This window comes from Tursiops truncatus, chromosome 20, assembly GCF_011762595.2.
Source record: "Tursiops truncatus isolate mTurTru1 chromosome 20, mTurTru1.mat.Y, whole genome shotgun sequence".
Lineage (NCBI taxonomy): Eukaryota > Metazoa > Chordata > Mammalia > Artiodactyla > Delphinidae > Tursiops > Tursiops truncatus.
In genome coordinates, this window is record NC_047053.1 from 37,399,710 (window position 1) to 37,417,772 (window position 18,063).

Consider the following 18,063-nt stretch of genomic DNA (forward strand, 5'->3'; position numbering starts at 1 on the left):
CATATCTCTTGTATCAGTAAATCCTCCCAAAGAGAAAGCTGGAGTAATGCCGATAAGTTCGTGGCCACTGGAACAAGAGCCAGGCTAAAATACAATTGTGCTAGCATTGGGTGGAAGTTCTTAAAATAGTTAAGGCTGCATTTTTTTTTCAATGTTCTTTTTTTCCATACACACCCTTGAGAATAACTGCTGAAAAGTTGGATTTTACCTAGTTTGCTGTAAGGATATTAAGCAATGGATTTCCACTGGTTCTTTAGTCTCAGACTTTCCCCATATTTCAAAAATGATATGCAAACATCCTCCAAAGCCATTCCAGCAGGTAACTGCAGTTCAGATGAGCAGGCACAGCAGTGTAAATTTAATAAGAATAAATCTTTATTTGCCACATGCTTATTGCCACAAAGATATAAACCATGCTCCTTGAAAGTAGAACTTAAATTTTACTTCTTGTCTATTCCTCGTGCCCTCATTCCTTTCAGTCACTACACAGTGAGTTTCTCGGGGCAGGAATTGCCTCTCATTTCTGAATCCCCACTACCTAGCACTGTACCTGGGCTTAGTAGACAAATGTTTTACTGGGCCTAAAAAGCTTCTCTAGACCCAGCTCTTCTCCCCTTGCCAAACCCCAGCCACACTGACCTTCCACCTGCAGACAATTCCTTCACTCCTTCCTCTCCCAAGGTCCTTGAACATGCCTTTTTAACTGCTGGGAGGTCTTTCCCTACCCCACCCCCCCTCTCCTCACTGAGGCCAACTTATTCAGATCTCAATGTAAATGTCTCTTGCTCTGGACTAGAGAAGCAAGGCTTCTCTAACACGTCACTTGATCAGGTCCTCCGTTATATTATTTCAAATTTCTCTTTAATACCACTTTCACCATCAAAATTAATTAAGTACATGATGATGCATTCAATGCCTGTCTTCCCTGCTAAACTATCAAATCCAGGAAGGGCGGCTGCTTTCACTACTGTCTAGTGATACTGCCTAGCCTAGCTCCTGACACATGTCAGAGACTCAATACATATTGTTGGGATAAACTGATAGTGTTGTCAGATAAAATACAGAACACTCAATTAAATTTGAATTTCAGATAATCAACAAATTTTTTTTAGTGTAAAAGTATGTTCATGTAAATCTAGCAAAAGCATTTATCCAAATGAGAATTTCCAAAGACAGTTCATATTTAAAATGCTGTGGGAATTCCCCGGCAGTCCAGTTGTTAAGAGTCCATGCTTTCACTGCCAAGGGCCTGGGTTTGATCTCTGGTTGAGGAACTAAGATCCCACAAGCCGTGTGGCACAGCCAAAAAATAAATAAATAGAAACAAAAAATAAAATAAAATGCTGTTTCCTTTCCTGTTGTCAAAGTACTCTTCATCCAACAAATATCTGTGGAGTCCTAATACTTGTGTATTAGGAGCTGGTAATATAAACTTGAAAGCACAGTCCCAGCCCTTGATGGGCTCACCTGATTTAGAGTTCTGAAAATATGACTGGTCACTGTAATTGTAGGCACCGAAAAATTTTTTGTTAATTTATTCTTACGCCCAAAGCATCACTGTTGGATACACAGTTACATTTCCCCATGAAAGCTCTCTGTACAAATAAACAATAATGTCTGTATTAAGTGTGGCTAGGAAATGTTAAATCATATAAAACTTGAAAACAGAATAAACTTTACCAAATTTTAGTCACAGAATAGAATAAGTTATTATTTCTCATCCGAAAATGCAGCTGAAATGACATTGTGGAAAAATTTGTACTCTAAAAGTAAAGATAGGAGAGACGTGTCATTAAATAAGAAAAGCATTTAAGGTACACATAGGAGTAATCTTATATGCCAAGAAGAGGAGGATGGACAAATTTTAAATGACTAAGCTTTGTGGGAGACTCCAGAGGACTCTTTAAACCAAAATCTAAACTAACAAATTGGCCTTGGGGTGAGGGAAAATTATTATAACTTTAGTTAAATATTTCCCCTTGTGTACAGCCTAAGGAGAAGCTTTCTGACCTGCTTTGGGGGATTTACAGGGAAACTACAGTCATCACCTGACTGATCACCTTGGGCTTCCCAGAGTTGCCCTGACTCCCTGCCCTGAGAGGTCATGCAAATAAAGCAAATCATGCAGTCCTGGAATTTCAGAGTTCAAAGTTTTTCTGTAGAGGGAAGCAACCCTTGTTTTACAAAGGCACAATTCTCACCAGTTTTGGCCAATCTCAGCAGTTGTATTTAAAAATTTAGACACACTCAAAATGGCTTGAAGGCTTAAAGACATAACACCATAAAACTCCTAGAAGAGAAAATAGGCAAAACATTCTCTGACAATAAATCATACCGATGTTTTCTTAGGTCAGTCTCCCAGGGCAATAGAAATAAAAGCAAAATTAAACAGGGGACTTCCCTGGTGGTCCAGTGGATAAGACTCCACACTCCCAGTGCAGGAGGCCTGGGTTCGATCCCTGGTCAGGGAACTAGATCCCACATGCGTGCCTCAACTAAGAGTCTGCATGCGGCAACTAAGATCCCATGAGCCACAACTAAGACCAAGCACAGCCTAAATAAATAAATAAATATTTTTAAAAATGTACCATATCTTTTAAAAAATAATAATAATAAACAAATGGGACCTAATCAAACGTATAAGCTTTTGTACAGCAAAGGAAACCATAAAACGAAAAGACAAGCTGCAGACTGGGAGAAAAATATTTGCAAATGATGAGACTGACAAGGGCTTAATTTCCAAAATATACAAACAGTTCATGCAACTCAATAACCAAAAAAAAAAAAAAAAAATCGAAAAATGGACAGAAGGTCTAAATAGACATTTCTCCAAAGAAGACATACAGATGGCCAACAGGCACATAAAGAGATGTTCAACATTGCTAATTATTAGAGAAATGTGGAAATCAAAACTACAGTGAGGTACCAGCTCACACTGGTCAGAATGGCCATCATTAAAATGTCTACAAATAATAAATGCTGGAGAGGTTGTGGAGTAAAGGGAACCCTCCTACACTGTTGATGGGAATGTAAATTGGTGCAGCCACTGTGGAAAACAGTATGGAGGTTGCCCCCCAAAATAAAAATGGAGTTGCCATATGATCCAGCAATCCCACTCCTGGGCATGTATCTGGACAAAACTATAACTCAAAAAGATACATGGGGCTCCCCTGGTGGCGCAGTCGTTGAGAGTCTGCCTGCCGATGCAAGGGACACGGGTTCGTGCCCCGGTCTGAGAAGATCCCACATGCCGCAGAGCGGCTGGGCCCGTGAGCCATGGCCGCTGAGCCTGAGCATCTGGAGCCTGTGCTCCACAACAGGACAGGCCACAACAGTAAGAGGCCTGCGTACCACAAAAAAAAAAAAAGAAAAAATCAGAGTAATTTTGATGAACTCATGCCAACGCTTAATAAGGTGGACCAGTCACTTCATCTAATCAGCTCATTAAGTCTCATGTCATCTGCCATCATGTTAGACACTGGTGGAGACCTTTACATCCAGGCCCTCTTGCAGCAATGAATGAGGAGTTACCACACCTGAGTTCAAGTACTTAATTCTATCCTCTTTTATTCTTTTTTCTTGATAGTATTAATTTTACTTCTGTAGATGATTAAAAAGTTGTCATGAAAAACTTGGTCTTTTTCTTTTTTTTTTTTTTTTTTTGGCTGAGCTGCATAGCGTGTGGGACCCTAGTTCCCCCATCAGGGATGGAAACGGGGCCCCTGGCAGTGAGAGCACAGAGTCCTAACCACTGGACAGCCAGGAATTCCCTGTCTTTTTCATTTTTTTTTAATGAAGATTTATGGGCTCAAACATTTAAGTAAAAAACTTTTTTTGTACCCATGTGACCCAAAGCAACAAGAACATTTTCAGGGAGTGATTTGGAGAGTAGATTTTTCTGCCTTCATTCAGAATGTTTTCTGGCTCCTAATTTACTGGATGCTCTTTTCATATACAAATCCTTATCTACGTTTTCTGGTCCAACTCAAATGTCATACTTTTTAAAAAAATTTTATTTGTTTATTTTTGGCTGTGTTGGGTCTTCGCTGCTGCGCGCGGGCTTTCTCTAGTTGCAGCAAGTGGGGGCTACTCTTCGTTGCAGTGCACGGGCTTCTCATTGCGGTGGCTTCTCATTGCGGAGCACGGGCTCTAGGTGTGCGGGCTTCAGTAGTTGTGGCACGCGGGCTCAGTAGTTGTGGCACACAGGCTTAGTTGCTCCGCGGCATGTGGGATCTTCCCAGACCAGGGGTCGAACCTGTGTCCCCTGCATTGGCAGGTGGATTCTTAACCACTGGGCCACCAGGGAAGCCCCTCAAATGTCATACTTTTATAAAGCTTGCTCTTACCACTCCCAACCTTCTTTTGAACCTCCACACTGCTCTGTATCATTCTTATGACATTTATTACCTTATGTTTTGAGGTATGAATATATTGTCTATATCCTTCTTGAGGGGTCTCAGTGGGCACTAGTACACGGAGAAGGACCTTAAAGTCCCACACACATATTTATTGAAGAAAAGAATGGGGAAGCTTGGACAAGCCACTTAGCTTCTCTGTTCCTTAGTCGCCTCACTAATGCAACCTATTTCAGGGGTAAGTTGTGAAGAGGTAAGTTGTGAATGGAATGAGTTAACATGTGCCAAGGAATTTTGAAAGATAAAAAATGAGGGGCAGTGTAAGATACTTTTTCCTGTTCATGAATACTATGCTTTGCTTGTTCATAACTATAATCTTCTGTGTGAAGATAAATGGCTAAATGATTCCAAAAGAGCCAGAAGATGATCTCAAGAGGTGATGAGCTTTCAAGATTCTTAAGATTTTAAGCAGACTGGAGAGTGGTAGTGCCACACAATGAAAGAGCTTGTAGCTTAAGGTCAGACACGAATTTTTTTTTTTTGGCTGTGTTGGGTCTTCATTGCTGTGCCCGGGACTTCTCTCTAGTTGTGGCGAGCAGGGGGTACTCTTCACTGTGGTGTGTGGGCTTCTCATTGCTGTGGCTTCTCTTGTTGCAGAGCACAGGCTCTAGGTGCGCGAGCTTCAGTAGTCGTAGCATGCAGGCTCAGTAGTTGTGGCTCATGGGCTCTAGAGCGCAGGCTCAGTAGTTGTGGTGCACTGGCTTAATTGCTCCACGGCATGTGGGATATTCCCGGACCTACGCACCCTGCATTGGCAGGCAGATTCTTAACCACTGCACCACCAGGGAAGTCCCCAGACGTGAATTTTTATCTCTTCTTTGGCCCTTGCTGGGTTAGCTTTGTTACCCTAAGTAACTTACTCAACTTTTCTGAGTCCGGGTTTCCTTATTTGTAAAATAGGGATGAGGAAATTGTGTTATTGCAGGGCAGTACGAGAATTAGTAATAATGCACGTAGTAGTATATGCTACCTAAGTGGGAAGAATCGTTAATACTTAGGGACTTGGGTTGAAATAGCCCCACATTTGCTCTTTATTCTGTTGACAATATTTTCATCGTGGTATTTAAAGGAGCTGTTACAGAGTATGCAAAAATTAGTTTGCGCCGGAACTTGGGAATATGTATTTGTTCAATGAGTTATTAATAAAGTCTTGAATTTAAAAATTCCTCCTAAGTCCGTTTCAATAAAGTTCTGCTCAAACGCGGAGCTGGGATCTTATCGCGAGAATCTGGCGGAATGCGTTTCTGGCCCGGGACTTGCTCTCGCGTTGTTTGAGCAGGCAGTGGGGAGAGGTGAAAGGAAGCACGAAATACCGCGAGAGTACTGCAGATTCTCGCGATATTTCCTGGGATTACCCCCTCCCCCTTCCTCCCAGTGCTGTTTCGGTTTAACCTAGTGTGTGACTGTGAGCCTCTGTGAGGGAGCGAGTGAGTGTGAGGTACTGAGGTGAGGCGGAAGCTAGAAAAGGGACTCTTTCAGTAGCGAGGGACAAAGGGGGCGTGAGGCACCTAGGCCGCGGGACCCCAGCGACAGGAAGCCGCCCCGAGCCGGGCTACCGGGAAGGGGAAGGGCCCGCGCAGTCCTCACAGGGCCCCAGAGCCGGAGTCGGCCCCACAGCCCCGGGCCGTCGGCTTCCTACTTCCTCGACCTCCCCGGCGCCTGGGCCTGAGGATTGGCTCGGCGTGGGGAGGAGGGGAAACAGACTCGAGCGGCTACCCGTTGTCTCGCAACTCCACTGCTGAGGAACTCTCATTTCTTCCCTGGCTCCTTCACCCCCCACCTCATGTAGGAGGGTGCTGAGGAGTCGGGAGGGAGGAGGAGCCTGGGCTACCGTCCCTTCCCTCCCCACCCCCTTGTAGGGGCGCTTTGGTAGGCGTGGGGCTGGGGCTGGGGGGGAGGGTGGGGGTTACTTTTTGGAGTGCTGGGGAACTTTTTCCCCATTTTGAGGCCAGGGGAAAGGGAATGCCCAATCCAGAGAGACATGGGGGCAAGAAGGACGGGAGTGGAGGAGCTTCTGGAACTTTGCAGCCGTCATCGGGAGGTGGCAGCTCCAACAGCAGGGAGCGTCACCGCTTGGTGTCGAAGCACAAGCGGCATAGGTCCAAGCACTCCAAAGACATGGGGTTGGTGACCCCCGAAGCAGCACCTTTGGGTACAATTATCAAACCTTTGGTGGAGTATGATGACATTAGCTCTGATTCCGATACCTTCTCTGACGACATGGCCTTCAAACTGGACCGGAGGGAGAATGATGAACGTCGCGGGACTGATCGGAGTGACCGCCTCCACAAACACCGTCACCACCAGCACAGACGTTCCCGGGACTTGCTAAAAACTAAACAGTCAGAGAAAGAAAAAAACCTGGAAGCCTCCAGCAAGTCGGGATCGATGAAGGACCGGATATCAGGAAGTTCAAAGCGTTCAAATGAGGAGAATGATGACCATGGAAAGACGCAGGTCTCCAAAAGCAGCAGCAACAAGGAATCCAGGTCATCCAAACTCCATAAGGAGAAGACCCGGAAAGAACGCGAGTTGAAGTCCGGGCACAAAGACCGGAGTAAAAGTCATCGGAAAAGGGAAACACCCAAAAGTTACAAAACCGTGGACAGCCCCAAACGGAGGTCCAGGAGTCCCCACCGGAAGTGGTCGGACAGCCCCAAGCAAGATGATAGCCCCTCAGGAGCTTCTTACGGCCAAGATTATGACCTTAGTCCCCCGAGATCTCACACCTCTAGCAATTACGACTCCTACAAGAAGAGTCCGGGAAGTACCTCAAGAAGGCAGTCAATCAGCCCACCTTACAAGGAGCCTTCTGCCTACCAGTCCAGCACACGGTCACCCAGTCCCTACAGTAGACGACAGAGGTCTGTGAGTCCCTATAGCCGGCGACGTTCTTCCAGCTATGAAAGGAGTGGCTCTTACAGTGGGAGATCACCCAGTCCCTACGGCCGAAGGCGGTCCAGCAGCCCTTTCCTGAGCAAGCGCTCTCTGAGCCGGAGTCCGCTCCCCAGGTGAGCTATTTGTCTAACAGCCCGTTCCTTCTTTCGGTGGCTTATGAGGAACAGGTGATTAGACATGTTAACATTTTGTTGAAGCCCCCAGTGTTCATCATTGACTGGAACACTTTGCTATTGGCTAGTCATCATGTAGGTGAGTCTGGTCTCCTCTTAACCCAGAATTGGAGAAGTGCAGAGTTCACATGCCTACAGCTGCTAAAGGTAGGTACTTCCAGTGGTGGGATCTTCAGTTGTAAGCTCCCACGTGAGAAAAATCATAGGCTTCTGCTTACTGACTGCATAGGATTGATACTGGTGCCCAGAGTTTATCCAGCTATTTCAGTTGCTTTGTCTTAACTTTTTAAAAATCACTTTGGTATTAGTGCCTTAGGCTTCATTGGACCTGATTGGAGATGTAAGAAATTAAAATTTTTCATTTGTATTATCTCGGGGCTATTTGCCTAAGTCATCTACCATTTGTGCTGTCCACTGAGTCTCCAAACTTGTAAGTTTATTTCCTAATTGACAATTTTTTGATAACTTACAAGAGACTCCTTTCTTTTTTACGGTATGCGGGCCTCTCACTGTTGTGGCCTCTCCCGCTGCGGAGCACAGGCTCCGGACGCGCAGGCTCAGCGGCCACGGCTCACGGGCCCAGCCGCTCTGCAGCATGTGGGATCTTCCCGGACCGGGGCACGAACCCACGTCCCCTGCATCGGCAGGTGGACTCTCAACCACTGCGCTACCAGGGAAGCTCGAGACACCTGTCTTTTATGTGATGTTTCTAGTGGAAATTCAGCCAATTAGTTCTTTTTCCCTTTTATGGTATAACCTAGCAGAAATTGTTTCCAAGGATAATTTGATTTTATTTACAGCATCACCATTGACTTATTTGTGACCACAGGTTAATTTCAAAATCTTTCTCTTAAAAATTGGTAATAGTACCTTCACTGTGATATTTTTGGTGAGAAAGTCATGTTAGTTTGAAATTTAATTGTTGAAGTGAATTGTCTACAGAAAACTGTTCTTGTTCCTAGGTGGTGAGATGTACCTTCCTCTTTGCTTTTCTTCAAAAGCAGAACTTGGGCTTTGGAGTTATACCTGAGTGGAATCCTAATCTTGCTTTTGTGACCTTTGGCGTATAATTTAATTTCTCTGTGTGTGAAATGAGAATAATAACTACCTACTTCTAGAGTTGTTGTGAGGATTAATTAGTAAATATGAGTGCATAGCCAGGTACAGTGCCTGGTACTTGGAGCCAGTCAGTAAATTCTATCAATGAATGAGGGAAATGTTGTTGAACACTAGTAGAGAAATTATGCGAATTTGAAAAAATCCATGCATGTCTTTTATATGTCAGTGTGAGTAATTTTTGCTGACTTAAAGTTATAATTATTCGTAAACTAGTTTGAATTCATCAAGCTACAGGAGTTCCTAGCTGTTAGAGTCTGAAGTTCCTTAGGCTTTCCCCCTCCATTTTATTACAATTTTTCAAGCACAGAAAAGTTGAAAGAATTGTAGTGAGGACTCAAGTATGTCCCACCTAGATTCTGCAATTAATATTTGCTATACATTTTATCATCTCTATCCATCTCTCCACCTTCATTTGTTTTGATTCATCTGAAAGTAAGTTGCATACTTACTTGAAGTTTATAGTGAAGTTCCATTCTGTATACTTCACTATAAACACTTTAGCATGTACACCATTAGCTAGAGTTCACTTTTTTTTTTTTTGGAGGGATGAGGGGTAAATTTATATACAGTGAAATGGATGTCTTAACTGTACCATTTGTAAAATTGCTTAGTTTTTTAAGGATGCCTTAGAAATATTCTCAGAATATTTGTTTTCTTGAGGGAGTAGTTTCATTAAGCCTGTTCTGAGAATTTTTGATTGTTATGGGGTTTGGGAATACAGAATTACATTGAGGCTAAAACACTAAAACAAGTTTCAGTAAAAACTGCTACTTTGCAGTGATTCCTTTTGGATTCAAATCTCAAGTTCTCTCTTCCTCTACTCACTTAGTTGGAACTAGTGCAGTGATGGTAAAAATAAATCAAGAAAGAATTGGAGACACAGTATTATAGGACACAAATATAAACACTACATAATAATTCTGGAGTCACATGCACATTTTTAGTTGGCTTGAAAAGAGCATTATGTGTTTGTGTGTGTGCGTTATGTATGTAGTTTTCCTCATTCAATTTCTTAGAGTCAGGGTGGAGAAACATACAGATCCCTTTTATGGTATTCTCTTTTTTTTTCCTTGAGAGACAGTCAAGATTAAACAAAAGATTTCATTTTTAAAGACTGAAAATGCTTTGGCAGAAACGCAAGGTCTTTGCATCCACCAAATTATTAGTGATTAATAGTAGAAATTTCATTTCAAATGGTGGGACCTAACTTAATTTAGGGAAAAAATACATTTGTTTTTGAAGACAATTTTTTTTGTTGCCTGCATTTACCTATTTGTTGTTCCCTATACCCCCTTTTTTCCTTGAAGAGTGGACCTGGACCTCAAATGTAACGTTTATATAACTTATGGCCATCCAAACGTCCTATTAATTGTAGGCTTCTGTTCAGAAGTTTAAGGTTTGTAGCAGAGTTCCTTAGGAAGATTTAGTCATGCTGAAAGATGAAAGAAACAGTGGTTTGTAGAGCACGGTCTCTGACATTACTTAGTGTTTTTCTGAGATAATGTTAGTTTTAGACCAGCCTATAATTCAATCAGAGAAAACCTCTTGTTTTAGCCACTTATTTATAAGAGAAGTATTAGTTTTCTGAAGGGTAAGTGGATACTTGGTAAATTCACTTAACTACTTTCAGTATTTTATATCCTCATGTTCATATATACATTGTTGTTATTGTTGTTTTGAGCACTTTGATTCCAATGATAACTTTACATTTTAATAAACGTGGAAGAAAGTTTCCAAAAAGCATTATAGGTATAAGAAAATCATGACTAACATCATGTGAGTTGTTTCACCTACCATGTATATGCTATTTGTTTTGAAACATTTTGAATCACATCAGCCTTACCAATGATCAACGATAAAGGGAGATATTGAAGATCTGGAATGGGAACAATTTGTTTTACACTACTGCGCAAATTATCTTTTGTCCAGTCACATTTTTTGTGCTGATTTTTTTTCCTCCTCACACTGAGGCCTGAGCACATTAGGCTTTATGAAAAAGCAAAAAAGAATTAATGAGGGTTTGGGTTTTAATTTAGAATAATCTGCCTTATAGATTCCCAGATTTTACTTTCCAATCCTTCCTTAATAATGGAGAAGATAAGTTGAACATGCAATAATACCTTGCTTTATGAATTCCTAAAAAGTTTATTGGAAATCATTTTATATTTGAAAGTACTAGAAGCCATCATAGTTTTAATAACTTCTAATAAATTATTTTGGTAAGACAGTTTCTCTGGTTTATCTAGTTTTTGTAAATCCTAACTCTTGTAATTGGGGGTTTGTTTAGTATAGGTGCAACTTAATTATAAAGTGAGGATACAAGGAACAGAAACTTTTCCTGGGATTTCTCAATAAAATAGCTGTCTAGTTTAAAAAATTTAGGTTTTGCTGAAGTGTGCTAGTTACTTTTAACTTCCTAATTGATATAACCCACGTTTAGCATTAAGTATGACTTTTTAAAATCATGTTTTCAGTTTATCAGATATTTAAACCAAAGTGCTAAAAGTAATCATTGTGAATATGGGTATTTTCTAACATGGGAAAAAAGTATCCATCCATCTTCCTTCAGTTGAATAAGTAGTGGATAATTTTTAGATTATATGATTGAAATATGTTGCCATGCAGGATTTATTTCCTTCTAATCTATTTTTTAAAGTAAAGAACAGTTTTAAATTTACAGAAAAATTGTAAAGATAGTACAAAGAATTATTTTATGTCCTCAAACTCAGTTTCCCCTATTGTTAACATCTTACATTTGTTACAATTAATGAACCAATATTGATACATTATTATTATTATTTGATGGTACCTAATCTATTTTTAAGATTGCTAAATACTCAGTGGGTTTTTTAAGTTACAGTTCTTCATAGTTTGTTTAACTGATCTATTCCACATTGCTGTAGTCTATCCATTTTAAACTGCTTTTTTCTTTTTCCAGTAGAAAATCCATGAAGTCTAGAAGTAGAAGTCCCGCATATTCAAGACACTCATCTTCTCATAGTAAAAAGAAGAGATCCGGGTCACGCAGTCGACATTCCAGTATCTCACCTGTCAGGCTTCCACTGAACTCCAGCTTGGGAGCTGAACTCAGTAGGAAAAAGAAGGAAAGAGCAGCAGCCGCTGCAGCAAAAATGGATGGAAAGGAATCCAAGGGTTCACCTATATTTTTGCCTAGAAAAGAGAACAGTTCAGTAGAGGCTAAGGATTCAGGCTTGGAGTCTAAAAAGTTACCCAGAGGTGTAAAATTGGAAAAATCTGCCCCAGATACCGAACTGGTGAATGTAACACATCTAAATACAGAGGTCAAAAATTCTTTAGATACAGGGAAAATAAAGTTGGATGAAAACTCTGAGAAGCATCCTGTTCTTAAAGATTCAAAAGGACAGGGAACAAGAGACTCTAAACCTGTAGCACTAAAAGAGGAGATTGCTACTCCAAAAGAGACAGAGACATCTGAAAAGGAGACCCTTCCACCTCTTCCCACAGTTACTTCTCCACCTCCTTTACCAACTACTACCCCTCCGCCTCAGACACCCCCCTTGCCACCTTTGCCTCCACTACCAGCTCTTCCACAGCAACCACCTCTGCCTCCTCCCCAACCAACATTTAGTCAGGTTCTTTCTTCTAGTACTTCAACTTTGCCCCCTTCTATTCACCCAAGGACATCAACTCTGTCCTCTCAGGCAAATTCTCAGCCCCCTGTACAGGTTTCTGTGAAGACTCAAGTGTCTGTAACAGCTGCTATTCCACACCTAAAAACTTCAACGTTGCCTCCTCTGCCCCTCCCACCCTTATTACTGGGAGATGATGACATGGATAGGTAAGTCCTGTGGTTAACTGGGAAATTTTAACCCTCTTGTTCTAAGTGTAATGTATTTTTTGTTCTCAAGCTTTGTCAAAATTGATCTAATGAATGGCTGTTTAGAATGCTTTCATGAATAGGAAATGCCTTTGATGTTTGGTTTTCAGTGGAAAAGTCCTTATATATGACATTTATTAGGAAAAGAGAATTACAGTTTGAGGTCTACGTAACCCTTTTTCTCATAAGTGTATTTATTGATAATTTTGATTCAAATTTAAAAATCATGTGTTTTTCTCCTTAAATTTTTATGTTGAAAATTTTAATATTAAATAGCTGCAGAAAAGTTAAAAGAATATAATTAACACCTGTATACTCTTCACCTTGATTCACCAGTTGTTAATTTTCTGCCATATTTGTTTTAACTGTAGATATCATGACACTTCTGAATACTTTAGCATGTCTCTCCTAACAAGAACATTTTCCTATATAATCACAATACCTTTATCACCCTAAAAAACTTATCATTCATTTATTAAATAATATCAGTAGCATATCAATAATAATAATATCCTCAGTGGTCCCAAAAATGTCTTTTATAGCTACTTTTTTTTTCCTCCTGATGCTTTAAAAAAATTAATTATCCTGTAAGAAGAAAAGAACAATATGTAGAATCTTTGCTAATTAGAATATAAATTCACAGTGGGGTGATGGGAAGAGCTCTAATTTTAATGAGTCCTCTGAGTGTTGAAAACTGAAATAATTTGAAGCATGAATCTGATTTCATGGAAGGCATTAGGAAATATATTTGTTTAATTTCTTGACAGGCCTAGCCAGGCAAGTACCACCAAACAAACATGATTTAGCAGTGACATATGCCATGGCAATCTTTGTATTATTCTTTTTCCTGTGGAGATTCTGCCCTCTTGTTCTGGAGGATGAGTTTCACTTATCGCAACAAACTTCCACTGTAAGCACAAAAATAAGTATTATTGGTCTTGCATCCCAGACCAATTCCCAAGCTTCCCTTACTTTCCAGGTGACATCAGTAGTTTGAACAGTGATACATTTCAGCCCTTTAGATCTATATTTTTTCAGATTACACTCTGCACTTTTTTTAGAAGGTGCAAGTGCAATAAATGAGAGGGAAAGAGATTATTTAAAAGAATGGCTCCATTACTATACATAGCTGTAAATCTGATTTTAAAGAAAAATTTCACATGCTCTTTCTAATATTAATAGGTATTTATGAATTCTGCCACATCCTGAGAACTGCAAAGGAGAACAGAACCTGAAATTTATGTAGAAAAATTTGTTTGAGGTACACAATATACTTCTCATAGATACAAGCGATATATTTTTACAGTTTTTGTTGGAAAATAGTCAATTGAGTATCATCCAAAGGGAACCTAGGCCACTGTCTATCCGCAGGAACCTTGTTTAAATCTTAGTTTACGTAGTGGCTAGGACAATATCAGTGTGGCTAAGGATCTTGCTTTTGAAATGTTTACTTGGCTAACCAAATAGCTGTTGAACCTACCTACCATGCGTCAGCATGGAGTGCAGGTTTCCAGAGGTGGAACAATTTTGATAGAAAGCACATAGGAATTTTTATCTTTCAGATTGCAGATGAGGGGTAAAGTAAGACCATTCAGTGCTTATTTGAGTATGTGTAGCTATCTTTAAAAATGTGTAAGAGAGAGAATGAAGTGAGAAAACTTATTTTTGTTATATATTTATTCTGATTCCAAAAGTGTAACTATTTTATTTTATAGTCCTTACTAAAGGTAGAAAAATGGAAGTGAAGATTTCTTCCACTATCAGTTTTATTTTTTCACTATAAAACTATAAATTCAAGATAGTTTTTCTGTTCTTGTTTTTATTTACTTATTTGGTGCCACCCTATCCATGTACCAGCTGCACCTATCTTTCACATGAAAAATATTTATTTATTTAAAAAAAATTTTTTGGCCACACCGTGCAGCATGCAAGACCCTAGTTCCCTGAGCAGGGATTGAACCTGCCCACCTTGCATTGGAAGCGTGGAGTCCTAACCACTGGACCACCAGGGATGTCCCGAAAAATAATTTTATGTAAGAAAACTTTTTAGGAAGGAATCTGAAAGTTGCACATGGGACTCATATTCCTCCTACTTTATCTCATGTGAGGCTTCAGGAGCTTAAATGTTGAGAATGTGACTTACACATCTTTTTATTGCCTACAGTGTTTTAAACATAGAACACAGAATGCAGTCATTAAATATTGATTATTTGAATAAGTAAAACTGCTGAAGGAGCCAGAGTCAGGGCTTGTGTGAAATGACATCGGGCATGTAGTTAAATTATTTGCCACCTGGATGACATAAAGCTTGTATTAGAGGATTTGTCCTTTTGGGAAAAGATTGAAATTTTTCTTTCAAACATATATATTGGGCAGGAGTGTATTAACCCAGGTATCAAATGCAGGAGTGAATTTAATTAATGGTACTGCAAAAACCTTTATGATTCATGGTGTACAATTCTTGGTTTCAAGAAGCAAAGGCTGCCAAACATCCACCGTGATATGGTACATTCTTCATGAACATAGCTATTCATGGGGATCTGCTGCTTTTTAAAAATTTTCAGTTAACCACATAGGGTTTTTTTAATATTGTTTTCTTTATTTTTTTGAAAGCCTTGTTCATTTGGAGTTTTATCAGACTTGAATAGAGTCTACGTTATTCTCAAAGGCTGTATTTTTAAAGTACTGAGCTCGTGTAGAATAGGCCTGGGTAAACATTCAGATTAGATTTTAGGATTTTTGTAATAGAATGCTTGTTTTTTACTAGAATGCTAATACAATGTTTTTAATGTATTCACTCAAATTTTTAATAGAAGTTTGTAAAAATAAATCACTTTTTAAACAACCTGCTTTAAGGGGAAGGAGATAAATGATCTATTTAAAGTAGTTTATTTTACATTTTGAAAATTAATAAGAATTAATTTTGGGGAATTCCCTGATGTTCCAGTGGTTAGGACTCTGTGCTTCCACTGCAGGGGGCTCGGGTTCTATCCCTGGTCGGGGAACTAAGAGCCCTGAAGCCACGTGGTACGGCCACCCCCCCCCCCAAAAAAATTAATTTCTTTTCACATAGTTCATATGTAAATTCATATTTTTTTTTCTTTATTAACAATAAAGACTTATTAGAGGTGTTACATTGTACCTACAGATTAAATCCAGCATCATAAATTCCAAGAGACTATCCGGATTCTAAAATTTCAGCATCTTGGAGCTTGGCAACTTTTTTTTTTTTTTAATTATATACAAGCATTATGCAACCTTGTCACTACATGTGAACCCATCTGCAGGTATAAATGGAGAACCAGGAAATACTGATATTGGTAGGGTAGATCAGCACTTCCTGGTACTGAATCTTCAAGTAATGACTTAGATGTTCAGTATCTGCTCCAATATGTTAGGCTCTCTGCATCTACTGTATGCCCTCAGAACTATATAGAGCTTTATTTTAGTGAGTGCCCTACACTAAAGGCTGAAGAGCATAATGTTGTTAAGCACTGCAATTTTATGGGTCATCATTATTCCAAGGTTTTTGGTACATTTGGAATTTATTGAAACAGAATTTGACCTCTATTAACTTGTGCCCTGAACTGGTAGTACATATCCCATCAAACACTCATTCTTTCTTGACATAAACATACTAAAAATATAATTTTTCAGAAGTAATGTACATTTTCACAGTAGCAAACAATATTTGAACCCATAAAGTAAATTTTGGATAAAACAAGTGTAAATATAAAATATAGACTGAACGTAAATGATGGTGAAAGAATTCAGATAATTTGATTCTAGTGACACAGAACCAAGATGGAATCTATTTCTGAGTCATGAGGAATTGAAATTTATAAAAAATATTTTGACATTAGTTGAAAAATTAGGAATTTTCTTTCCCAAATGTCTTAAAAATTGGGGAAATTTAAAAAATCTATATGGCATCCTGACTCAAGAGTTTTCTGGTAACAGGCTTTGTTCCCAGGGTAGAAAAATCTTAGTGCAAATTATAATAATGTTGTGTGTTCATCTCTATCAGTAATTTAACAGAAAGTTTCAGGTGATTGTTTTGCTCTCCATTGACTACCCCAGTTCTGGTTGATATGGTACAAACTAGATTCTATTGTTCTGTCTGATTTATAAGAGATTAAAATGATGAAAATTGGTAGGAAGTAGTAGCTTTTGAGATTGTGTTTCACACACAGAGGGCAGCAGTATGCTTTAAAAAGATACATTGTGGGGCTTCCTTGCTGGCGCAGTGGTTAAGAATCCACCTGCCAATGCAGGGGACACGGGTTCGAGCCCTGTCCCAGGAAGATCCCACATGCTGCAGAGCAACTAAGCCCGTGAGCCACAACTACTGAGCCTGTGCTCTAGAGCCCATGAGCCACAACTACTGAGCCCGAGTGCCACAACTACTGAAGCCCACGCGCCTAGAGCCCGTGCTCTGCAATGAGAGTAGCCACCCAATGAGAAGCCCGTGCACCGCAACGAACAGTAGACCCCGCTCTCCGCAACTAGAGAAAAGCCCGCGCCCAGCAACAAAGACAACGCAGCCAAAACAAACAAACAAACAAACATACATTGCAAGGGGTAGATCTGTTCTTTATGGTTCTGTGGAAGTATTCATGAAAGAAATTTTTTTTAAATAACCACTTGTTGAAAACATAGAGGAGGTTTGTACTGTGGTTAGGATTCTCAGATTCTTTTTAATCTTCTGATACTGTGATGGAATACAAAAGACTATCTAGCATGGTTTTATTTGTAGGCATGAATTAGTATGCTGCACTATCTTTTCTGAGGACATGCATGGCACAAAATCCTTCCTTTACTCATAAATAGAGGTGGTTAAAAATTGGATCTGAAAACTGAATTTTCTAGTCTATTCCAGGAAAGCCATCCCTTCTGTTTCCCCCACTGACTATTAAAATTTGTTGATTATCATGAGAGACCTTCTGCTATCAGTGTTTTAATGATTCTGAAATAGTCTCTTGGACTCTTCTCCTTAGATTTTTAGTTTGAAGGTTATTTATCCATTTTGGATGGTTGGATATGGTTGCCTTTTGCTTCCCAGCCAGTAGAATAAATAAGTATATTTTTCACTTATTTTGATTTTCAGCTTAGCTGTATTTCTTACAAAACACTGTAAAATACTATTTGCTTTTTCCAAGTTTCTCGCCACATCTTTAGTAACATAATAGTATTGGCTTGGCCAAAAAGTTCGTTCAGGCTTTTCTGGAACATGGAAAAACTCGAACAAACTTTTTGGCCAACCCAATATTACATTGTTGGGCTTTCAGTCATTTAAATCTTTGCTGGTTAAAATATGGAGCAGGTTTGGTGACTTCATGAGTTGCATTGGTGCTTTGCAAATTTAAGATTATAACTTCCTGCATTTTATTTCATCTCAATAAAAATCCACATAGAATCTTAGGAAGGACATTAAAGAAGTTTATTAAAGTTGCTACAGGGGCTTCCCTGGTGGCGCAGTGGTTGAGGGTCCGCCTGCCGATGCAGGGGACGCGGGTTCGTGCCCTGGTCCGGGGGGATCCCGCATGCCACGGAGCGGCTGGGCCCGTGAGCCATGGCCGCTGGGCCTGCGCGTACGGAG

General features: G+C 39.9%; 1 protein-coding gene and 1 non-coding gene across 5 annotated transcripts in view; one reads left to right on the top strand and one right to left on the bottom strand.

Moving 5' to 3' along the window:
- The first annotated feature begins 5,794 nt into the window (after nucleotides 1-5,794).
- CDK12 (cyclin dependent kinase 12) overlaps nucleotides 5,795-18,063 on the top strand; it is a 41,370-nt gene continuing 29,101 nt past the window's right edge. For 2 of the 4 annotated variants that reach the window (XM_033848274.2, XM_033848275.2), the window contains exons 1-2: nucleotides 5,796-7,426; nucleotides 11,544-12,425. In XM_033848274.2, coding sequence (XP_033704165.1) covers nucleotides 6,378-7,426; nucleotides 11,544-12,425 — 1,931 coding nt within the window. In that variant the 5' untranslated portion in view covers nucleotides 5,796-6,377. Of the gene's footprint in view, nucleotides 7,427-11,543; nucleotides 12,426-18,063 lie in introns of all 4 variants that reach the window. The other 2 variants (XM_033848272.2, XM_033848273.2) reach the window with 2 other exon arrangements.
- On the bottom strand, nucleotides 14,404-14,476 carry TRNAW-CCA (transfer RNA tryptophan (anticodon CCA)). The gene has a single exon. It is a non-coding gene; the product is annotated as a tRNA-Trp (tRNA).